This window comes from Cylas formicarius, unplaced genomic scaffold (genome assembly GCF_029955315.1).
Source record: "Cylas formicarius isolate icCylForm1 unplaced genomic scaffold, icCylForm1.1 PGA_scaffold_10__41_contigs__length_53128322, whole genome shotgun sequence".
NCBI classification, from domain to species: domain Eukaryota; kingdom Metazoa; phylum Arthropoda; class Insecta; order Coleoptera; family Brentidae; genus Cylas; species Cylas formicarius.
In genome coordinates this window covers 14,582,695-14,607,953 of record NW_026844214.1, presented here as the reverse complement: position 1 = coordinate 14,607,953, position 25,259 = coordinate 14,582,695, and the positions used below count along the sequence as shown (strand labels likewise).

The 25,259-nt window shown below is 33.3% G+C and overlaps 3 protein-coding genes across 7 annotated transcripts in view; all 3 read right to left on the bottom strand.

Annotated features, from left to right (window-relative positions):
* Positions 1-844: 844 nt before the first annotated feature.
* On the bottom strand, positions 845-2,500 carry LOC132708363 (dehydrogenase/reductase SDR family member 4-like). The gene is made up of 7 exons (XM_060680654.1): positions 2,105-2,500; positions 1,750-1,927; positions 1,619-1,693; positions 1,419-1,565; positions 1,234-1,368; positions 1,054-1,109; positions 845-1,004 (listed from the first exon to the last, which is right to left on the bottom strand). Exons 1-7 carry the CDS (start codon positions 2,158-2,160, stop codon positions 890-892), a joined length of 762 nt encoding a protein of 253 aa, XP_060536637.1. The 5' UTR covers positions 2,161-2,500; the 3' UTR covers positions 845-889.
* Positions 2,501-3,921: 1,421 nt separating this feature from the next.
* LOC132708362 (cyclin-dependent kinase-like 4) lies at positions 3,922-18,569 on the bottom strand. Of its 4 annotated transcripts, none has more exons than XM_060680651.1 (8): positions 18,427-18,539; positions 16,133-16,159; positions 11,195-11,384; positions 9,501-9,786; positions 6,898-7,005; positions 6,614-6,843; positions 5,329-5,469; positions 3,922-4,232 (listed from the first exon to the last, which is right to left on the bottom strand). In XM_060680651.1, exons 3-8 carry the CDS (start codon positions 11,360-11,362, stop codon positions 4,107-4,109), a joined length of 1,059 nt encoding a protein of 352 aa, XP_060536634.1. In that variant the 5' UTR covers positions 11,363-11,384; positions 16,133-16,159; positions 18,427-18,539; the 3' UTR covers positions 3,922-4,106. The 4 variants fall into 4 exon arrangements, with proteins under 4 accessions (XP_060536634.1, XP_060536635.1, XP_060536636.1 ...); XM_060680652.1 differs by lacking the exon at positions 16,133-16,159 and adding an exon at positions 13,430-13,462 and having other exon boundaries at positions 18,427-18,525; XM_060680653.1 differs by lacking the exon at positions 16,133-16,159 and having other exon boundaries at positions 11,195-11,401; positions 18,427-18,538.
* A 3,400-nt stretch (positions 18,570-21,969) lies between these two features.
* Positions 21,970-25,259, bottom strand: part of LOC132708361 (ankycorbin) — a 44,603-nt gene continuing 41,313 nt past the window's right edge. Inside the window, exons 11-12 of one of the 2 annotated variants that reach the window (XR_009619902.1) lie at positions 24,365-24,760; positions 21,970-24,303 (exon numbers count right to left, since the gene is read on the bottom strand). Coding sequence is in view for 1 of the 2 variants with exons in the window: in XM_060680649.1 (XP_060536632.1) it covers positions 24,489-24,760 (272 nt within the window). In the remaining variant the exon portion in view is untranslated. Of the gene's footprint in view, positions 24,761-25,259 lie in introns of both variants that reach the window. The other variant, XM_060680649.1, reaches the window with a different exon arrangement.

Below are 25,259 nucleotides of genomic sequence, written 5' to 3'. Positions count from 1 at the left end.
TTACCCACAGCTTGAATTTTGACGTTTGTCAATTCTATGTTAAACGTCACTCAATGAATGTATTCGTGTTGTTTTGAAAAAAATGTACCCAAAAACTGATAGTCGATGAATACGTTCATGAATCACTCTCCACTAAACTTTTGTTTATAAAATTTGCATAATATACTGAGAGGGATACATTACATTCCTTCTCGTAAACCAGTTAATTGCATGAAACCGAGTTGCATCAAATTAGGACTTCTAATTTCAGGCGTCGCAACTGCAACAGCAACTGGACGTATTGAAATTGAGTTGGCAAAAATAATTTTTAAGAATTACGTTAAGGTAAAGTTCTTCGCATTTTATGGACTTCCATTTGGATGGGGTAATACTGGTAACGCAGGTTGTCATTTTTCAGTTAGTGATATTTAGTAGCTTATGAAGTTATTGAGTTAGGAGATTGGTCACCACAGCTAGCAAAACTAACCTTAGTTTTAAAACTGCCATTATCTTTAATAGGGAATAGGAAATCTTTGTCACTGCTTGTTGAATTATATCAGTCTGTTATTTGGTTTTGGTTACTTTTTGTTTTTATGGGTCTACTAAACACTAAACTAACTAAAAAAGAGAAAATGATCGAAAAGAAGACACTAACAAGCAGTAATTTTGAATATTAAAAATGAAATTTGAAACACTGAACTAACCATCAGATTTGAATAGGCTTATTTTTTATATAACACCAAACTGAAGTTGAATGAGAGTTGAGGTTCAAAATCATTCAAACGCAATTCAGTTGGACAACGTAATTCGCATTAAGGTTGTTGGTGTTATGCCTTGGAAAAACTGATTCAATAAAATTGCGAGTATTTATTGTATTTGTAATATTAAAAATTATAAAATATAACAAATATTAAATTCTGGTTTTCAAACCGCCTGCTGCAACTATATTCTCGCCGGTAATGTAAGACCCATCTTCGGATGCCAAAAATGCTATAAGTGGGGCTATTTCGTGAGCCTGACCCAACCTGCCAACAAGTCACATATTTAAACTGCTTATTAGAAATGGCATCTTACCTTCCCATGGGGATTTTTTTTAACTCCTCTTTCATAATTTCATCAGTTTTTCTCATCTAAAATGGCACCCCAATAAATTTTCGGAAGTGAATAATAGCCATTAAAGGTATAATTTACAACAGAATTTGCAAATAAATCCAATTATTTAACCAACAACTTGAAAAAATAGAAACAACTCACCACATGAGAGAATCTAGTCTCAATGTGTCCAGGGCAAACACAATTCACCGTAATCCCGTCAGGACCCAAATGCTTTGCGATTGTCTTTGTAAGACCCAGCAAAGCAGTTTTACTGAATGAATAGGGTCCCAAAATCTAAAAACACATTTATTAATTCAGAAACCTAAATAAGAAAACCACCTTACATCATCCACCATATAAGCTGAAATTGAAGATATAAAAATAATTCTACCCTGCTGACTTTTGCGTAAAAATGGTAAGGCCTCTCTAGCCAGTAGAAAGGAGGACTTGACGTTGACATCGAATATTTTGTCAAACATTTTTTCGTCGCACTTAAATAAACTTAAGTATTTTTCACAAATATTTTAATTGTATTCATACATACATCCAACATTCCTCCAAAAAATGGATTAACAGCAGCATTGGAAACCAAGATATCCAGTCCCCCCAATTTTTTTGCCTTAAAATTTGTTAAAAAATCATCATACATTCTATGAAATAATAAAAGCACCATACCTCTTCGAACAACTTATTCCTTTCGTCTTGATTTGAAACATGACAAACTAATCCTTTAACTTCCAATCCTTCATCTGTCAGTTCTTTAGTGGCCCTCAGAACGTTTGGTTCTTTTCTACTACTAATAATCACTTTTGCGCCTTCGTTGCCCAATCTACGAGCTATAGCTAAGCCAATTCTGCAAAAAATATTGTGCCATTGACAAATATTGACTTATTGTCCACCACCCTGACAGTACACAAAAAAAATGATTGAATGAATCATGTGGTTTATGTGTATAGTTTGGCCAGTTATATACAATATAAAACAATTCAAATATTTCAATTGTTTGGAATGTATTTAAAAAAAACATTACCCATCTGTGGAAGCCGTCACTATGGCAATTTTGCCGCTCAGACGTTTCAAAGCCATGTTTAATTCAAGCCGACAATAGCGAATCAAATAATCAAAAAAATTCTTCCTAAGAGAAAGGCAAGTGATCACCTTGGAATATTACTGGGTATTTTAATAAAAACTCTCATTCTAGTTACAATTTAAATGAAGGGCATCGCGCAGGCTTGTCCATTGTTTATTTGTATTACGTAATTTCTCCAGCGTTTACATTATACTTAATAATTGCTTCAGTTAAATAAACAAAATTATTGTTAAAAATATATAGTCTAGCCAGTATTACGTACGCACGTACGTACTACCAGCATGTCATAATATCGGGATCATATATTTTCCTTCCATACAATAATCGATGGTTAATCAAAACACAATAAATTAAATATTAATTGGACACTTCCAAAAAATCGTTTTATTTAAAATTATCCTAAGTCACAGCACACACAGTTGGATCCATAGATAAGAGACGGATTTTTTGGAAATGATTTTAGTGAATAAGGTTATAAATTCAAGTTAACATTATTAAATTTATATGAATATACCGAAAATGCTGGCACCTAGATATGGGTGATGGATTATTTGAAACCGCTTCCAAGTGTAAAGATCTTTGTACCATTTTAGTTATTACAGAAGAATTTCTCAAATAGTGCTTAATAGCTCAGGTCATCAGAGGAATATTTTCTTTTGGTCACAGACCAACACGTAAAAAAGATATATTACCAACATTTGTTCTCAGCTTGCAAAAAAAAGATGTTGACCAATACAAAAAAAAACGGCTTCCCACTTTAAAACATTCACCAAATGTTTCCGAAACAAAAATCACAAGATCGAAACCAATATCAAAGCTTTTTGGGACGAATACAACAGATTCTTCACGGAGCAAGCGGATATTAAACCGTCATGTGCAATTCTCCACCACAAAGAGTAACAAAAATGAATAGAATTAGTTTGAAATAATATAAGAAGTTTATCCAGAATAAGAAAAGGAGCGGAAAACCTTATTGTGGCCGCATTTCTCCAGTAAACATGCACTATTAGTGGTAATAGAGTTTCTAAATATGACAGGTAGGTTTGTTGATGTTGTCTACACATAGTAAAGAAGAAGACTAAGAACTTGACCAATTTTTAATGCCATATGAATTTAAATTTAAACTTAAAAGGTGAAGCAATGTCGAAACAAAAAATTCTTCAGTGGTTAAGCAATAATCAGGCTTTTCTTGTCGGAGGTTTAATGGTGATCGGAATCCATGTGTCATGGCTGCAGTTGCAGAAAAACCCTGCAATTATAAAGGAATCTGAAAGGAAAGAATTTCCGCCGCTTCGGGTGATTTGATTAGCAAATTTTAAGGGTGTAAGCACATTTCTTCTTGTTTTAGGTGGTGAAAACCTTTTACCATGCTTTATTCGTCAAGTCGGAAAATGACGACAAATCTGAATAAAAATTGACTCACTTTTAGTGTTTAGTGTATTTTGTGCAGGCCTTGAACTGTTTAGGAATAGCCCGTGGCTGCCACAAGGAATAGAAAGAATATTCTCTAATATAAGAAGGAAAATGCCAATTGCACAATAAGGATATACATGAAGTTTTAACAGGCCTTTTATTTGAATATGTGCATATTTGGGTGCAGCCCTGGTCTAAAAAAAATCTCGTCACAACTGCGCCAGACTCTCAGAATATTCTGAATATAGTTATTCAAAAGCGTCCTTGGTCCACAGCCCGGCGTCCTAGTCCCCTGCTCTGTTGGAAACTGAATGATGAAGACCAAATAACATCAACATTTTTCTCTCAGCAGTTGTATTTTTATGCCTTATAAAAATTATAATTTTTTATTAAAAATATTAACAATTTCTAAATCTATCAACAGTCATGTACACAATTTTAAGATAGTAAAGCTTGCAATTTGCGTTTTGTTCAGGTAGAAAAAATAATCATGTGATAATAATGATTATTTAAAAAATCTAAATCTTTGTCATATAGTTGGCAGGTGGTCCAGTTGAGATTTTTGTTGATTTTCTGTGGATTGTTTGATTGGGCTCAACGGCTTAGGTCCAACCGGTAGCTGAGGCAATGACATCGATCCATTATTACTGAAACGCTATAATGGAATGAATACAAAATAAACTTCACATCAAAATTAATGCACTACAAAAATTTGGATCAACTTCAAAGATAATGTTCTTTTTTATGAAAAACCAGTTTTATACTCAATGTATGTCGCATTCTGTGGGAGTTTCCGTCAACACTGTTAGATGTCACGATGCCTAACCCCATCTCAGAGTTTTGTTTTTTATTCGCGTCTTTATCTTAGTTATTAAATGAAATACGGAATTTAATGCCAAATGAATAAGTTTGTCAGAATATAAAAGGACTTTTATAATGCCAGACCACATACTGCAAGAATAGTACAATTTTTTAAAAATGAAATGATAGGTAGGTAGATTATCAACCTCTCCTCTCCTTGGAGGAAACATTATCAGGGACTCGGTAAAGCACAAATTAGAGGTCTGGTTTGAAGTAAGAATCATTGATGTGAATCAGTTATAAGGAGTAGGGGAGGAAACACCCGATATTGACTTTATTTATTTAATGTTTAGTGATTTTCATATTTTTTCATATTTTATATTTGTAATAAACTGTTGTTGCTTTGACATTAAATTTTCTATTTCAGTTAATAAGTCAGTTGACGTGATTAAAAAAAAATGCAGTAGAAATTTAGTTTTTTCTTTAACCTCTAAAACTTAAGTTTAATTAAAAATGTTTTTTGTAACATTCGTTTCTAAAGATTTAAAATACAATTTAAACAAATATATCCAAATCGAGTAAGCAATTCGTGAGAAGATTTAGCTTTGAAATTACCCTAAATTTTAGTGGAGCGATAATTTTTATACAAAGTGTGTATATGCATGATATTAATTCGATAGCACACAGACTCGGCATCAGGACCAACTTCGGTCTCTTGTCAATAATTCGAAAATAAGTACCGGGAGGCAGAACAAAGAAGAAACGGTCTATATTTATTAAACAGATTTAAAATTGGAAAGTCTGAACCGAAACAAGAGAACTACAATAATTTTTCAGCCGGTAGTGTCTTTAAAATATCAGCTTTCAGCCAGCTAATTTTCCAATATTAAATCGTATTTCTGTGGTGGGTTATTCCGTAATTATAAAATGTAAAGAAAATCGTCTTATACCTTTAAGCGTTCTTTTGGTGATGTTTTCTCCCTGTTGGGGCTCCCTTGTTGCTCGACCTTAAGGCTGAATTTATCAAAATATTCGTGATTCATCAGCTCGGTGCACGTCCACCTTTTGGAAGGATCTTTGTCCAGACATTTCTATATTATCATTACAGACTGTTTTAAAATCTTTTTGGTAACAACATGTATGGTCTATCTCAAAGTATATGGCTCTGTATAGAGTTAATAAAATGGGATTTAAATACGGTAAAGTAGACAAAAAAGCAATTCCCCTTAGGAAACTAAAAAAAACTTCCGAAAACACATCTACAATTTATCTATATGAAACTTAATTTGATACACACAATACAGCATCCAAAGGATGGGTTGATTTCAGTAAAAATTGTCAATCTGAAAAAAGCATTTTCAAATAAAGGAAAAGGTACCACGATAATTCACTGCTTGTTGTTAGCTAAGATTATTGTGGACTCTAGCTTGGACTATTATAAAGACACAGGTGCAAAACTCTTTGAAAACTTGTTCCAAAACTATCTTTTAAAAAATATTTCAGATAACAGTGTTATTGTAAGGGATAACGCAAGTTATCACAACGATCTGCTACGAAAAGCATCAAATTCATCAAGAACAAAAACTGAAATTGAAGAATAATTTTATATTCAACTCTATAGAACACCATATCCCTTTTATTCAATTTTTTTAGAGCAATATTTGTAGAAATTGTTTGGAAATATAAGAATAATCAATTACAAAATATTAAAAACCAACACGCCACTGCTGGACGACGAAGACATTTACTGGTTGCCTAGGCAACGGCATCAGCCGACAGCAGCCGAATAATAGCTATCGCCAAGTGCTGTCCCATTCTGAAATTAAGCGCACTTTAACTTTCCAACAGAACAGTGAAAGCAGAAAATGTTACTCGAGTGCAATAAAATTAATTAAAAATGTAACTAACAATATAATATTGAGATTTAGAAAAATGCAAATACATTTCCATACAAAATAATATATAGTTCATTGTAATTAATCTTAATGAAACACACAACTAAATAAACATAGTATAATATGTAATCCTTATATTTTTAAAACACATTAAATGTTCGTCCCTAATGCTCTGTCTCACAATACTAACTGGTTTCAATGCCGTCAGTACGTTATTTTGATAATTGTTGTCAAAAGCCAAGACGATATACTTTGAAACAGACCACAAATCTTTAGTTCAGGTTCATGTCTCATTAAAATGTTTATTTATTACGATCTGACGTCATCGTAATGAACATACCTTCAAAAAATCTATGGTGGTGGGGTTGCACATGGGCAACTTGGTCTCCAACGAACAAATTTCTTGAGGAACCGGCAAGATGACGCCTTGAAAGAAATCGTTGGTTTTAAAAACCTGCATATGTCTCGGCAGAAGTTCCCCAACTGTGCAACTGATTATGTAGAGTTGATCCACGTCTGATTTTCCAGGCCAGAGGGCCTCCCCTTTGATTAATTCAGCCATAACGCATCCTTAAAACAGGTGGGTAGTTTTAAATACGCGTAGAATTATGAGAACTTAACTACCTATCGCCCATACATCGACTGGAGTTCCGTATTGGGTATCGCCCACCAAAAGCTCCGGTGCCCGGTACCACCTTGTGGCTACGTAATCCGTATAATTTTCGCCGGGGCCTAAATTTGAAAAAATTGATATGATTTGTTATTTGAGTTTTGGTTAGATTGTGATTGTGACTTGAAAAAATATTTAGACGAATTTGAACTAGTATAGAAATCCAAATATAATTATGGAATATTCCATAATTAGGTTTTTATATTTCACATGTTACGTATTTGCTATTATTTCTTTTAACGAAAACGAAAAACGTGGAATGAAGAAAAAATGGCAGAAGCTATAAAATTGGTCGGGGGAAGAAAATGTCTCTCTGAACTGTCTCCAGCAGTGGCTGCGTCTACTTCATTAGGACGAAAAACTATATTGGGTTCCGAACTTGAACGTCAGCTAGTAGAATACATATTAAGTAAGATACCACAAAATCGGTCACAAAGGTAAATTCCAGATAGCTGCACTGACATCAGCAGAAAGAGGATCTCTTCTGACAATAGTTGTTTGCATGAATGCTACTGGTCATTTTGTGCCACCGTTCATTATTTTTCCCAGAAAAAATATGAGTTCTCAGCTAATAAGTGGCTGTCCTCCTGGATAAAGGGTTTTACTGATACTAGATGGACACTATGGAGATACTCACAATATCGATGTAATATATATTGCTAGGGAAAATAACGGGGATATAGCTTCGTTACCTCCACATACGACTCACAAATTGCAGCCGTTAGACAAGACTTTCATAGGTCCATTAAAAACATAGTTTTGTGAAGAAATACGTAACATAATGATGTAAGAGACGACTCTACCAATATCACTCCACCGGAATCAAGATCTGAAACTGGTCAAGTTCTGATAGAAATACATGTATGAGAAATAACTGCAAATGTACAACCTGAACCTGCACCCTCAACTTCCGGGCTTAATCGCAGTAGTTTGAGTCTGGTGTCTGCCCCATGCCATAAGTCCGGCGCTAGAGAAACAAAGAAAAGTATCTAACAGAGGAAGAAATGCTGCTGTAGCAACATTCATAACATCTTCACCCTACAAAAATGATTTAGCAAATAAAAATATGAAAAAGAAAGCAAGACAAAGAATAAGAAGAAAACTGCAAAGAGAAACAAACAAAGGAAGAAAAATAAATGAAGAATGATTGTGAAGAAGAAGACTCTGAGGGACGTTACCCATTTTGACGTGGACCAAGTATCTAAGCTCTGCTGATGCAGAATGTATGCTCTGTTCAAGCCTTTTTTCCATGTATTAAAGTAAAGAAAGTTGGATTAAATGCTTAATGTGTGGGCTTGGGGCACATTATGATTGTGCTGGTCCAGAGTTTGATACTTGGATCTGTGACTTTTGCAAGTGAATTAAGTAACTGCTTTTATTTATCACAATTTGTTATATTCATTTATTTGATCCCATAGATATTTTTGTCATGTCTATTTTTGTTATTGATATGATGATATATGTTTATTTTCCATATATGGATACCTATTCCATATTTGGTTACTCATTTGTGATTTTGGTTTTTATGTTAGATTTTAATGTGACAACTAATAAAGGCTGTTAATTACTACATATAAACGTAGTACTTATTAGTAATAACATTAAACTGTTTTAATCTCTATAAAGTTTTTTTTATATACATAAACCAAAATGGTATTACATATTTGGTAACTTTCCTCTAAATAAAACAGGGTGTTCCATTTAAAATAAGGATGTTACTTGCTTTGAGACACTTATGAGATACCCTGTATAATAGAGATATAAAAGAATCGCGCAGTCATCTTTTATATACTAAAACTTAGGTACTTAGGTATTCGAGTTGACCGAATTAACGACGCACCATCGCCATCATAAAAGACAAACACTATGAAATTTTAGTTACAGTTTGCAAAAACCCTGTATATCTAGACGTATCTAGATTAAATTATAACAGAATAAATTAAAATTTAATTTATTTAATGATTTTGACGAGGCACAGAGAAATGGTCTGAACTCTAATTTATGAAATCACTTATCTTCATTTAAAATTCTGATTCTGACTTCTTTAAAAGACAATTTTCCATTATAAAAATTATCTTGAAATATTCCATTCGAAAAAAAAAGTTTTCACCTTGAATGCCATGGAATACATTTTTCTAGGCAAATTTAATATGCAGGTCTCTCGCAAACTGCAACCCGAATTTCGACTCCCCTATATAGCTTCAAATAATGACTAAATTAAAGAAAAATAATTTAAAATAATTAATATTACGTAAACCGCTCTATGTAAAGTATACTCCAAAACAAATTAAAGTTTTAGATATATGCCTTGTATTTGAAATTACTCTCATATATTATAAAATGATTATAAAATTTTAGAATCGTCTTAGCCAAAACTTTCCTACCAATTCCTTGTCTTTAAATCAAAGCTGAAGTGCATCGATGGACACTAAATTTTCTTTAAACTTGATATAACGACCTACAATAAATGCGAAAAAATCGACAAACATTTCTTAATGGTCTCCAACAATATTTTTTGGCAAAACAAAAAAAAAATACGTGTGTTAAGTTGACTTACTCAACATTCTGGCGAATCCGAAATCACAAAGTTTAACCACGCCGTCACCGGTTAGCAAGATATTCTCCGGTTTAATATCCCTGTGAATGCAACCGTGCTGGTGACAGTAAGCCACCCCTTGGAGCGTCTGCCATATTATCTGCTGCGTAAGCAGGTCGGGACATCCCTGCAGGTATTTCTCCAGTTCGTTCAGCACCGTCCTCTCGCAGTATTCGAATACCAAATGCAGCCTACGCTTGCGCCTAAATACTTCCAGCAAATTGACCAAATTCGGATGTTTCAAATTCTGCAATGAATATTAATATTATAAAGTGTGTTCGGTTATGTTAATATTAAGATTTTGGAGAATTAGCCGTTGATCTGCGACCCAAAAGACCTAATCTCATTCGCTCGCTGGCTATAGAGCTTCATCTAGGTTTGTCTCTCTGATTAGATTAGTGATTTCTTGGTGTGACGTAGTACGCGCATAGTCGTTTCCTCTCCTTGGCAAAATCTGCAGTGAGTGTTTTCTTTCACCCCCCTTAGGCTTAGCCTTTTAAGTTAGTAGTAACCTACATTCTTACGACCTTTCCCTTGTAGGTTAGCATTGCTGCCGTAAATGTTTCCTATGTAGGTACCTCTAAGGAATTCCTTGGCATATCTTTGATCTTTCCACCATTTCTGAGATTCTATTTCCATCCATTTCATGATGGGTGTAGCCACCCCACAAAAGGGTTCTTACCTTTGTGGCCCTTGTAACGTCACTTTGTTTAATGCCTTATGACGATCCAACTTTCATAACTTTCATTAATAGTCGGTGTAGATGTGCACCTTTTTCTAGGGCGGTAATCTCTGATTGGAACACTGTTGCTATTGGAATAGAAACTTTTGTTTTCATACTGGGTTTATATATTCCCGCTCCTACTTCTTAGACTTTTGAGCCATCTGTGTCTGAATATGTTAGGGATAATACTATTCAACAAAGCCGAGGGATGGGAAAATTATAAAATCGTAAAGTAGCACTCCAGCTTGCCAGCTGTATCCATCACATAGTTTGGGATAAAGGGTTCTAATTGTACGTTTCAGCATCAAAGTGGGCCCTCAGTCTCAGTCGCGTGCGACTACGAACGCTGGTAGGAATCCTAACCATCTGAGCAGGCACCTCCATATCGGCACACATGTAGGCTGTGTTTAGAAGTGGAGAAAACGCCAATTCATCTCCTAACTAGCTGCGCACCACCAAGGGACAGCTGATTAAGAGTAGTAGTAGCTCAATTCATTAAGCCTGAGGATCTATCCAAACTCCTTACGAAAGAGGTACTTGATTTCCTCGAGAGTACAGGAGTTTTTCTAGTGCGGACATAATATAGTTTAATTGTTCTTGTCAAGTAAAAAACTTCAAATTATCTTTAAAAATGAATAAAAGCAAGTATATCTTGTTCAATTAAGATGACCAAAGCTATCGAAGTAAAATTATAATTATTGAAAAATCCACAGTCTTCACCAGATTTGGCCCCCAGTGACTATTTCTTGTTTTTAGAATTAAATAAATGGCTTAAATATCGGTCGCTTGCTTCAGAATGTAACTAATGGTAATATAAATTTAATCCTGCCGGATGTACAAAAGTAACACCCGACAAACGAGCCGTTCTTTGGAGAACAATATTTGTTGTGAGTATTAAAGGAAATAAGAAATTACGATATGGGTAATTCACCTTCAGAAGTCGAATTTCTCTAAGCGCGATTTTTCTTATCATCGGATCCTCCTCGCTTTCCGTGAACTTTTTTATGGCGACTATTTCACCACTGTCTCGATTCTTGCACTTATAGACAACTCCGTAGCTCCCTTCGCCGAGTTTGCATAACTTTTCGTATCTCTCCATCAGCTTGTTCGGCGTGGCGGATCTACAACCAGAAAAGTCCTATTTGAATAGTCTAAAGTTTATGTACACTCTTCGAAAAAAGTATCGTATAATCGACGAAATGGTGGATTAAAACTCAAAGAAACGTACAAAACATTCATCTCAAGAGATGAAGTAGTTAAATAAATGAGCAAAAATCTCTGAAAACATATAAGTTCAATTGTTGTTACAAATTAAAAAGAAATATAAAAAAAATTCTAAAATGATTCCTGTGTTTAAGAAAGGGGATTCAACAGACATAAAGAATTACAGTCCTATAACAATCGCAAGTTGTTTTTCCAAAGTCCTAGAGAAAGCCATGTACAATCGAATGACACATTTCTTAGAGCAAGAAGATATAATAACAAATGTGCAACATGGTTTCCGCGCTGGTCACTCTACGGAAACGGGGTCAGATGAACTTGTCCAGCATATTTATGATAAACGGAGAGACAGTAATCGGAGGCCTATCAATGATTGAATCATATCGTATATGAACCATAGGAAAATAAGTGTCAAAATAAATGGAACGTACTCAGACCTTTATAGCGTCAGCCTGGGCACGCCTCAGGGGGGAACTTTGGGTCCATTATTGTTTCTTTTATATGTGAACGATTTGCCGGAATTTCTCAACAGTGACTGTCGTGTCTTTATGTACGCGGACGATACGTCCGTCTTTGTCTCTGGAAGAGATGCAGAAGTGTTGATGGATGATGTATCTCTTGTTGTCTCACAGTTTAATAACTTCTGTAGGCAAAATCATTTGATCGTGAATGTGGAAAAGACAGTCGTGGTTGAGTTTAATGGTCAGTACATTAAACCTTTAGCTGGCTTATCGATCAGTTTTGCTGGTTCGCCATTGGAAATAGATCAGACCACGAAGTTTCTTGGTTCTTATATTGATAGCTCCTTGAGATGGGACCGGGACATTGACAATGTCTGCAATAAACTAAATAAAACCTTTTTCGCAATATTAACAATTAGAGATTCATTTCTTGAGAAGGCACTAATAGCTTTTTACTACGCGTCAGCTTACTCTTCCATTTCACACAATATTGTCAACTGGGGACAAGCGAATGATGCTGAGAGAGTGTTTATACAGCAAAAAAGAATACTTAGGCTGATTTTTAAACTTCCTCCGAGGCAATCATGCAAAGAGACATTTCAACAGCTCAAAATATTAACAATGCCTTGTATATACTTATTTAAAATACTTTTGATCACACATAACAATAAATATTCACATAGGAAGCATACTGATATCCACAGTTACAATACTCGCAATAGAGAACATCTGCTGAAGCCAAAACTCAACCATATGTTTTATAAAAAATCACTAAGTTATGCGGGACCATATTATTATAATTTGCTGTCTCCAAGCTTAAAAAATTTATCTATAAATCAATTTAAAAAACACATCAAGAGGCTCCTGTCGGCCAATGCTTTCTACAGCCTGAAAGAATTTGAAGCGTACCTGAGAGCATCGTAAATAACGTCAAAAGTTTACCGAGATTTTTCTAATGTATACTCTCTTTTATTTTAAATTACATTAACTTGTTTGTCATGTTTGTTATATAAATATATACTCGTATTCGTTCTATACATTACTTAAGATTATGATATACATTGTTTTTACAATGAAACTTGTAATTTATTATTTGTATTTATTGACGAAACATCCATTGTATCACCTGGTTTTGTGAATAAATCTATCTATCTATCTATGTAATTTAACTAAAGAAGTTGTGAGAATTCTTGGGTTAATCGAAGATGGACGGACGAATACTTATGTTAATAACATAATGAATATTAATCAATCCAATTAAAATACCGCTCTCACTGAATTGATTAAACTATCAGTGTAGAGAAACTGAAGAAGGCCTATTGTTGGACGTCAAGCCGCCAAGATGTTTGTTATTTGCGCGTTTACAGGCATTGCTGCTAAGAGATGTTACCGAAAAAATGTGCGGTATACACGTGCAAGTAGCCAAACTATAAGCTTAGTTTAAGGGAGAGTGAAATACAAGCAATAACAGTGCTTCATCTCACCAGATCACCAAGTGTGGGCCCGTTTGAGATTTGCTAGGGAAAATGTAAATTGGACCATTAACAAATGCTCTCGTGTTTTGTTTACTTATCAGTCTAGATTTAGTCTTTTTTCTGATTGACATAGGGGAGGGTGGGGCAAGGCTGCCCACTTAAGCTTTTTATTATTTTTTGTGGCTTTTAACCATCAAGTCGATTTATTATTTGACTAACTTTAACTAAATTTACCCAAATTTTGCTGAATCGTCTGGCCGTCGTGCCCCACTCTCCCCTATTTATAATGTTATATATAATAATTATAATTATTTATTAAAAAGTATTTAATAAAACAAAACGTTACTGATTAGTAACTATTTTCTACCGATTAAAAAGTTTGTTATTGGTATTTATAAGATTTTCGAAAGATCTGACTTTAGGCTAAATCCATAGAATTATCCAAAAAATAAAACTTTCAATAAATTAATTATCATTAGGTTATAATAATAGCTTTTTTTAGAATCTTTAAGCGGTCTATTTTACCCCTGATATTACGAAAAGGGCTAAAAATGTTCAAATACCCAGAATTTATAATTATTAAATTTGGTTAATTTTTGAGGTGGGCCTCCTTGCCCCAGGGGGCCCGCATTGCCTCATCCTCCCTTATATCAGTTTACAGACAGATGGTGCACGATATCCAGAATGTAATAAGCGACTTAACTATAATTTTCGTGGATAGTCTATTATGATGTTCGAAGGCAATTCATCAAACGGCTGCGCAGAATTAACTATGGTTAATGGAGGATCAATGATTGCTGATAGGTGTATAAAAGACATTTTGCACCATGTCTTCTTGTAACGAAAATGGAAGACCACAGGTGGCAAGAATTGTATCTGAATACTTAGAAGAGGTTTGATTAACAGTTTTAGATTGCTATAAGTTCGGATATGAATCCTACAGAGCACATCTGGGACCATCTACTACTGAAGTAAAAATGTGAAATGTTGTTACAAGGAATCTTCTAGAACTCAAACAGACTATAGTCGAATAATGGTAAAATGTTGCCGCTTCTTATATACGAAGGCTAATTGAAACAATGCCAAACCGTAAGAGAGCAGTAATTATACCCATCTTATTTTATTTAAAAACTACATTTTCACTCTATAATTCATATGTTCTATAATTCATATTGTACTTCGTTAAGAACTAAGTACTTATTTGACAAAACAACTTTACACTTTTGAAAGATGTCGATGAGCTGCCTGAGAACGGGGCGCATACCAACATTCTAGAGATCTATCTATAGTTGAAAAATTCATAAATTGACAGAAATAAGTTTATACAATGGAACAAACACGGAAGTTGCTAGGGCTTGAATAATGTATTAAGCGATACTTTTTTGCGGAATATAGTATGGTGCGATGGGTTTTATAAACAACACTTAAGTCTTGAGTTTGGTTAGAGATGAGCGGTGTGAAAAATAAGTGGTTTTTCTTGTAATTTCCTGTGATTATCAATTAAAGTCATCTTTATATTTGATATATTGCTATGCCATATTGATCAATAGTGACAAATTATTGACACAGTTATTACTAATATTTAAATGGTGGTTGGCCAACATTACATGCGTATACTATCAGAATAATAAAAGAGTAATTACTAAGCGTCGCGTCGCCAATAAATTACATTTTATCAAGAGCAATAAGTTCCGTCGAAACAAATATTTGCAGGACTTGCAAAGAAATTTAAAAAGACCGGTAACATGTTATACAAAAAAGTATGATCGCATGAAGTTGTTTTAAATAAAGAAAGCATATCCGGTTTCTTCTGTAACCATAAATAAATTAAATTTAAATTTAGTAAAACTTTACCTTACTGAAAGCTTATTGAAGAACAATGTCATAGGATGAAGCAGTTTTATTTGGAATTCTTAAGTACGAATGAACGAAAACAATAATCTTATAAAATATTTTATGGACCTATAAAAGTTCATTCACTACAAAAATTACCTGTAATAGACAAAATACGCGATACAACATTCCTACACGAATACATAAAATAAAAACCCAAGGATGAAGTCGGTTAATGTTAATGTATGTTGTTATGGAAACACATATTTTCGGTACGTTATTGGTAGATCAAAAAATAACTACAGATAATTATTACTTCCCTCAGACACAATCTAAATATATCAACACAAATGATGTCGCCTGGATCAAAAATTTTTTTTCTTAATATAAAATATCTCTAACTATTGATTCACCAGCCAACAGTCCAAACTTGACGTCAATGGATTTCCTCTTTTGAGGGCTCATACAAAAATCAGATCTACAGAAGTTCTGTTTTGTAATAATGTCGTGGAACTTCGGCGAATAATTATATTTGCGTATAGTATTATTTACGAACTTACGAACAATGTGTTGAACAAAATGGTGGTGGAATACAGTAATATTTAGAATATTAAAAGATTTAATTTATTTTTATGGTTGCGCATATGAAAAAGACTCTTTTTATCTTATAAGTACGTTGTAATTAAATAAAAATCACATATTTTTCATAAAATATAAACTGTGTTATATGTTTGTAATCAGAATAACGTGTTCTATTAAATGCACATGAAATGTACAGAGTGCTTCATTTAAAAAATATTAAATAGGCTGAGATCTCAGAAAATTGTTAGTGATTTGTTTTACGTGTCATTCAGGAAAAAACTTGGCTGCTAACCCTACCTTTTGTTTCTTTAGTTGATTTGATACCTGCAAAGACCGAAATGCATATCAATCATCGACGAAATACGACATTTTTAAGGTCAAAATGTCGGTATAGTATATTATGCAAGTGTGGCAAACGTGTTGCATACTATACTTTTCCTACGACCGTTAGTTTTTGGGTACACTGTGTTCCAAATAAAATGATCCATTAAATGATTTCGAAACCCATAGGAGATACGAAAAAAAGTTTCATACAAAATTTCTTGGACTCTCTTGTTGATACCAAGTGTCCCCAAAGTGTCCCCACTGACATCATCTTTGTTATTTTAAATGGAACACCCTGTATATGTTGTCATTTTTTGAATCCTTGGTTAAAATAAAGCTCACTTTCTTAAGATATTCCTATTCGAATTTTGCATAGTTTAGGCAGAAATTGAGGTTACGTGGTTTTTTTCATATTTTGCATGCCCCATATAAAATTGTGCTGTGACGCTACTGATACTGATATTGCAACGAAAATTTAACCACAGACTTAAGGAGATGATGCACTACTCAATCAGATTGACAGATGCGCCTCAGCTTATACACGGGGTCCCAAATAGGCGGTGCCGTTTTGGGAAATTCAATTAACAAAATCTCAAGATTTTCAAATAGAACACCCTATATTTTTATTCAGATATCAATTCTAGGACAAAAAACAAGGTAAGTTTGTAGTTTATCTTATATCAAAATTTTACTTACTTTTGGAGATATTAGAGGTTTAAGATAACACCCGTATCAATTCTTGTTGAAATTAAAGCTACCCACATTAGGTCACTTGTTGGCAATATTAGGTATTTTTTAAATAGATATAATATTTCAATTATACGAATAAAACCTATTGCTAACAATACAGATTTAATAAAACTTCAGAATTCATATTTAAAGAAAATACCTAATAACAAAAATAAATAGTTAAAGACTAACTAACCAAGGTAACAAATTTGAATAAATCAATCTATAAAAAAAAGTTAACTAAAAAGGGTTGGTTAGTTCATTCCATGTGGCTAAGCTTTAAATTCGAAAAGATATTATAAGGGTGTTATCTTAAACGTCGAATATCTCAAAAAGCAAGTAAAATTTAAATATGAGATAAATTACAAACTTACCCTATTTTTTGTCCTAGAATTGATATCTGAATAAAAACATAGTGTGTTCCTTTTGAAAATCTTGATATTTTGTTAATTGAATTCGCCAAAACGGTACGACCTATTTGGGACACCCTGTATAACCTGAGGCGCATCTGCGAAACGAAACCTTTTTAATTAACTTTTTTTTATAGATTCATTTATTCAAATTTGTTACCTTGGTTAGTTAGACTTTAACTATTTATTTTTGTTATTAGGTATTTTGAATCAAGATATATAATTAACTATTAAATGTTTCTTTAACTATCAACTCTGAAGTTTTATTAAATCTATATTGTTAGTTTTATTCGTATATCTGGAGTATTATATCTTTAAAAGAAGTAGTATCATGTTTTTGCTATTTAAAAAACACCTAACATTGCCAACAAGTGACCTAATGTGGGTAGCTTAAAATTCAACAAGAATTGATACGGGTGTTATCTTAAACCCCGAATATCTCCAAAAGAAACTTTTTTTCGTATCTCCTATGTTGCAAAACATTATGAATACATTCACTGATATGACCTTCAGAACTGACAAACGTCAAAATTCAAGCCGTGCGGTAAAATCTCCGAAAACATCCGATTGCGCCCAAACCCGTGCCGTAATATCCCGGAAATATCCGAAGTGATTCGGATCCGTGAGACAAGAAACCTACGTGGTAAAGTGACGCTTCCTGCACGCAAGATCGGTGTATTATTAGGTTTTTTGCAGAAAGGAGTAGAAAAAATAATTTATAGTCTTGAACTATAAATCCAATCTGCCGATTTCACTGGACATATTGACTTTTTGTTATGTTGTGTTATGTTAACTGTGTTTGTATGAGCTGTGCTGTGAATGGAATATAGATCCGTACTCATTTGCATTTGCGATTACTTCCACAATTGTCGTGGAGAGGATTAATTTATATACACATAAGGGTGGCATAAATGATTGACTGGACAATTTTCTGCAAATAAGGCGCCACATATTGCGCCCTATCGAGATGACTTTATTACAGTACTTAAAAAATAGGTTTTTTAAACTTACCGCACGCGATTATACATATTATTAATATATAAGAAGTCTGAAGTGACCTTCAATAGTTCAGTTTTCGACTGGTGGTAAAATAAAGGGAAATATACATTCACAAAATAATCGACTCACCGTTTCGGAAGCAAATTGACTTGGTTCCCAAAGAGCCACAATTTGCTGCCGTTAAACCATTTCTCCATTCGATTTCTTTGCGTCGTCTTCGACTGATGACCATTAACGGGCCAATTTATCGCCACGATCGTCCATGCCTGTGACTGTATACAAACGGTTACCACGGCAACGTTATCGATATTTGACGTTGTTTTACAATGTCACTGCAAAATCAATTGCTTTGGACTTCTGACCTTCGGAAGTGTTAGCGCATAAGCGGGTGTTTACACAGGGGCCAGGGGGTTACCTACGGTGCGTTATAGCCTCCATATTCAAGACTTTAAAATACACGTTGCTGAATGTTTATAAGAAACCGTGCTTTCGATTTATCTTCATAACATTTTCATTGGCCGCAGTTTTTTTGTTTTTTACAACATCAAGGTAAAGAACAAAGCAAAAATTAGAGTTGGCTTTAATTTTTTTGTCCTAAATGGCACTAGACAAAACACTAACAGTTTTATGAAATAACAGCCTGTTTAATGTTTTTTTAAATGATTGCACCTATTTAACACAAGTTAATTTTTAATCCGCTTGTTTTTGAGATATTGGCAAAAATAAGACATTTTCACATATTTTTGCAGATTGCTTTGACTGACAATTAAAGCCGCCCTTACATTTGACATAATGCTAAGCAACATTGACATTGTTATTATTGTTATTATTATTATTATTATTATTATATTATCAAATATTGGGTTCTTTGAAGCACATTCGGTTTTTTTTATTATCAGGGGACCCGTATTGCTCGTAGTTCAATACACTCAGTTTTGAAGGAATATAATTAAATTGCATTTAAATTTCGTAAAATTTATAAGATTAATGAAGAACAATCCCAAAGGCGGATGCAGTTTTGTTTGGAATTTTTAAATAGATGTAAGGAAAATAATAATTTCTTTGTTCACTACAATAAATAATCCTAGACAAGTACATGAAATAAACATTCAAGTGTACCAGGAAAATTGGATAATGTGTTATAGACGCATATATTTTGAGTCTGATATGTTTAGCACTATATATAATCATCATCACATCGCAGTGCGCGTCCTGACAATGTAATGCGGGTCAAAAATTTCCTTTCTAAAACTGGAATATTCGAGCGGTAACATAGGGAATTGAGGAAATATTGGTTGGTCAGCCTGAATTTAACATTAATGGATTTCTTCTTTTGGGGGCACACAAAAATCAGGTGCTCAGAACTCCTTGTGAAACTGTCATGGAATTACGGCAAAGAATTACAGTGACAATTAATCAGATCAGAGACAATTTGGAACTATTATTCAATGCGAAAAATCATAGATTGATGAAAAATATGTTTAACAACATGATCATTACATGCAGCAGTATTTAGAATAGTAAAATAATTTAATTGATTTTTATTGTGTATGTATGGAAATAATTCTTATTATTGTTAATTTGTAAGTCATAAAATCAACTGTAACTAAAATGATGGTATATTTTATCGATATTCAATGGAATAGAATGTCGATAAAATATACCGAGTGTTCCATTTCAATTTAGCAAAAAAAAACTTGTGTGTTAACCCTGATTTTGTTTCTTTATTTACTTTGATATCTTTCAAACTAATAAAGTTACAGCCAATTAAAAATAATAAATTGGACGTACGGTACATTAGATACGGACAAACACATAAAACTTGCTGGTCTTCATCTTAACAGCATGTTCTCGAGCTCGTCACATTCTTTTGCATTAAGCATCTCAATTAACTTATTTTAATAATATAAACTCATGTTATAATTGTAGTTATAAAGACACATCTGGAACAAAAAAAACTGTAATTTTATTTTTAAATATTTTTAACATTTTAACATTTCTTTGAATAAAATAACTGTAAATTCCCATGCTGGGTTGTTTATTAATTACTCAGTTGCTAAACTTATTGAATTTATTTCCAGATTGTTGTGGACTTTTTTTTTACAAAACTCTTCACCCCAATTCATAGAAAAAAAAGATATATAGTCCTATTAAAAATGAAATGAGTTTTACAACTTAATAATAAATTCATATTAGAAATTACAACGTTCCAGTCAACTGATCGATCGGATCGTGGTATCAAATGTGAGGTTTGAATCAGCTTTCCGATCGAGGACAGTGAAACATTTTTTTCGCTAACTGATTTGTTTATAGTGTGCTTAAATATTTATTTTTGGTAAATGAAAAATTCAACAGTTAATGTCATGCAATAACCACAGCAGTTTGATATCGTACATATGGTATATTACATTTTAAGTTCAGTAAAGGCTTACTTAAGGCAGTTGAGAATATAGCTAAGGGACCAAACGCGCTGGTTTCTAAATAACCAACACTTCTTCAAGGAGCTCTCGGTTTAAAAAAAAAACGCCTTAAAAACATTGACAGAGGTGCGGGAATAGGCAGAAGGAGTATTGCCCTATATTTCCCAGTATTTCCTCATATTGCCTAAATATTTAAATATAGATAATTAGTAATGCAGCTTGAAATGTATTATAAAATAAACTGAACAAAATGAAATAAAATTAAAATTAAATAAAAATTAAAAGTGCGGTAAACGGCATTTGACTCGCGAGTTAATTTGACACGAACGGAGCGAGTGTTTAATAAACGAGTGACTTAAAAAGTTTGCCGAACATGTTGCATACTATACTTTTTCTACGGCCGCAAGGAAGCCATTCACTGACATCACCGTCAGAATTGACAAACGTTAAAATTCAAAGCGTGGCACATATTTCAATTAACACCTGTAATTTTCACTTTTATTTTTAAAATGTTTAAAATTCAATATAAGAGTTTCCTGTGTTGATAACACAAATTATAAATTAAGGGTAAATGTAACTTTTGTTTTATTTGAAATTTTATTAAAAAGTGAGATATGAAGATGGAAACAGCTTTGTTCAATCAGAAAATTTTGCAATAGGTGGAATAAATTTTCAAATGTTCATATTTTGAAAACGTACTTATTTGCCAATTTTAACAAATACAAAGCTAAAATAGAGGCATTAAATAGATTTTTTAAATGAGCTATTACTCGACTTAACACATATATTATTTATTTCATTGTGTCTTTATAAAATGTGACATTTGATAAAGACACGGTGTTGTCGAAACAATTGTCATGTCATAATATATAATTTCGTGAAAATCTGAAATTTTAGTTCTTATTTATTTTGATAAATGGATTTTCATCAAGTAAAAGCCACCTCAGTTCAATTCTACCTTAGACAGGTTTAAATTATAATAAAGACATGACTCATTTGTATCAAATGATGGACAACTTTGTTGATCTTTAATGTCCCTCTGTATAACAAATTGTGATAAACTGTGTTGATTAAATTTACTTTCATATCATTAGTGACTTAGTTTTTTTTAAATAATTTTTTAAAACAACATTTAATTAATTAATTAGAGCAGTATTATAAGTATGAAATATGAAATAGCTCATGCTATATCTAGATAGTTATTTCTGAAGAAGAAGATCAAAGAGATGAACGAAAAAAACAAACAGCTTTGCAAAAACATATATTTCGGACATTTTATACACACATTCACAGCTCTTGCAACTAAGAATATTAATGATACTGAATCTGAAAATTTCTACTTAATACCACTCCCGTACCATCGTGCAGACTAATTTGTCAAAAATGTTGGAGCTTTCAGTTCTACATCAATATAAAAATTTTAAATTGTTTTTAGAGTCCCTCTAACTAACTCGCAACTTACTGAAACTTTGGAGGGAACCATTATCGACTAAACAACTTTAATAAAGATTAAAACGAAAACTCCTATCTATAATAATTGCCCATTGTTCATAACATTCTGAAAAAAATAATATTATTTTAGGAAAATACTAAAAGTCCCCTTTGAATTCCGATCTAACATTGTTTTTAATAAACCTCATAGAATATGATTGTGATCCAGATATTTCGAAAAGTAACAAACATTAGGCACGGTTCTAAAATGTCCCAAAAAAGTTGTAAATCATATATTTTTATTTTTTGGGATAAAAGTAATACAGAATGAATCAAAATTGTATGAGGTATAATATGAAAGCACGAGGACTGTAACTTAAGTAGTGTCGGCAATATCCGTGTCGTCTTCGGTGCGGGTTTGAACTTGCTCATTTCAGTGTTCTATCATGTTTTGTATCAAACTTGGATACATTGCAAAGGAAACTCCTGCTAAACTTCAGAAGGCCTATGGAGGTAGTGTTGTCAAGAGGCCAGAATGAGAAAAATCAAACCCATTATTTTCTGCAACGTATCATTACCGGTGATGAGTTTTAGGTGCTTGAGTACGACTCATAAATCAACCACCACAGCATGGATTTTAATGCTTCAACCTCTCCCAGGCCCAAGACAGCAATGATGAGTAAATTGCCTTTATGCATGCATGTGACCTTTCAAATAAGTGCCGTTTTATTTTTCGATATCTACGGAACCGCCTGCAAAAGGTTTCTAACTGACGGTCGAGAGGTTCTAAAAAAACTTCGAAAAAGGTTCATTCATGTGAGACCAAATATTAAGAATAATAAAACTAAAAACAAAATGGCTGAGGGGTAGACTCGTGTCGAGGTATAAGGACACACAGTTTTGCTTCAGCACGGTAGGATTTTTGTAAAGAAGACTTTTGAAAAATAGTAAATTTAAGCTAATTAAAAGTACAGATTTTGTAAAACTCTATTTACAATCTAGTGACCGATTGGACTGTTCCTTGGACAACCAATCAAGTAGTGTTTTTCAAAATTCTAGTTTTTCTGGATTTCCTTCAAACTTTTCTCAGAATTTTTCTAATCAAGTTTATCAAAATTTTGCACGATCTCTTGAACAAAGATTTTTCTGAGTCACCACTTCAAAATAGTTATTTATTGGACGTCAATAAGACGACAGATAATTTCGGGGTTCCAAGAGATGACAGACCAGGTTGTTCTGATAGTTTTTCTAAGGAACGACAGAGATGCGACTTAAATCTTTCTTCAGAATTTGACAACAGCTTGACCAGTAGTAGTGACCTCTCTATCTATGATACTATGCATGGTGATTTAGATTTAGACAGCTCGAGAGAGAATCGTGGCATTGTAAATGCTTCACTTGGCCAAACTAACTTGACAGTTGTGGATGATAGGGCTGACGTTTCGGAAGAAAGCACATCGGGTATCGTAAAAAGTTCCGTATCAAGTGATGACTATAAACTCGTACCAGAAAGTTTCATAACTAAGTCCTGAAGAGTCATAAAGAAACCAGCAAGATTTTCGAAAATCATATAAAAAGTGATTTTTGAAAGAATGTCAAAAAGATGTTAGGCTCTTACACAATAGCATATTTTTGTAATACATTATTCTTTTTGATTGTTGTACACGGTTTTTGGCTGTGAATTGGAAATTGTCCTATTATATATCAGTATGTAAAATGTTTTTCGTTGTCATTGTACAGAATATCTACATACATAAGTTTCAACGAGACTAGGTATAGAACAAGAGAAAATAAAAATGTTTGTTGGATAACATTTGTTTATTTATGTTAATGTTCTTTGTGTATAACAGTGTCTTAGGTGTAAAATAAAAATTTGTGTTAGTTTGTGATATTAGAATAATTAAAACCAATGTTTGGAAAAAGGGGGAAGTCATGTATAAAAGTTTTATATATGTTAGGTTGGCTACATTGAGCTATTGAAATGTACACGACCAATATGATTTGAAATAGTCAGTCGCTGTTTGACATTCAGAACACATGTCTCATTTCGCAGCTGAAGCTATTCCATTATCGGAATTTCAGCACTGTTATGAGGAGTGGAAGAACCATTTCTAGGGCGCTGTGGGTTCAGAAGGAAGTCATTTTGAAGGTGACACTATAAATTGCAACTCTATTTGAATAAAAAAAAAATCAATCTAATTACTTAATTTACAGACCTCGTATGCCATTTGATTTTGATAAATATCGCCGTTATACTGAAATGACCGGTAGTTTTGTGTGCGCATAGAAATCCGTTTCTATAAGCCATCTCACAAATGTTCTTGTCCAATTGTTTCTGTTTCAATCGCTTTTCGGATGCGTGTGGCCAGTTTCCCCGTTCTCTTCGCCCGTCGACGCATCTTGCCCTTTGACAGTAAACGTGACGTAATAGCGTTTATTTTGGTCCAAGCGGTCGGTCGGTAAAGATATAATCTGCTTGTCCGGCCCGTGGCTAAGTTCGAGCGTAACCGCTTTCTTGTCGATGATTTTCGGTAAGAATCCGGCCGTTCCCGGTTTGCAGCCTACTGAATCAAACCCTATCTTCGGTATACTGTGATGGTCCATTTTCGGCACTGAAATTACATTTTAGCAAGCTTGAGTGCGTAAATTAACTAACTTAATTTCTACATTATTTTTAAAAGCATACTTAGAAAAGTGCTTAACTAAAATACACTCAGCATATTCGGTAAAATGGTATATAATAATTACATAAAATTTTTCTGATACAAAAACGTACAAAACAATCATCTAAAGATATCAAGTAGGCACTTCTTATTTATTGAACTGAGGTGGCTTTTACTTGATGAAAATCCATTTATCAAAATAAATAAGTGCTAAAAGTTCAGATTATCGCGAAAGCGAAGAATATATATTATGACATAAAAATTATTTCGACCACACCGTGTCTTTATCAAATGTTACTTATTTAAACATATAGCCATAAGATAATATATATAGTGGTAAAAATTGATGCGCCGCTGGTGGCTATGGTATTTTTGTAGAAAAGGGACCGAGTTTTGGCGCATGTCTCAACATCTCACTCACTAACCTGCACTTTGGCCATTTTCTGTC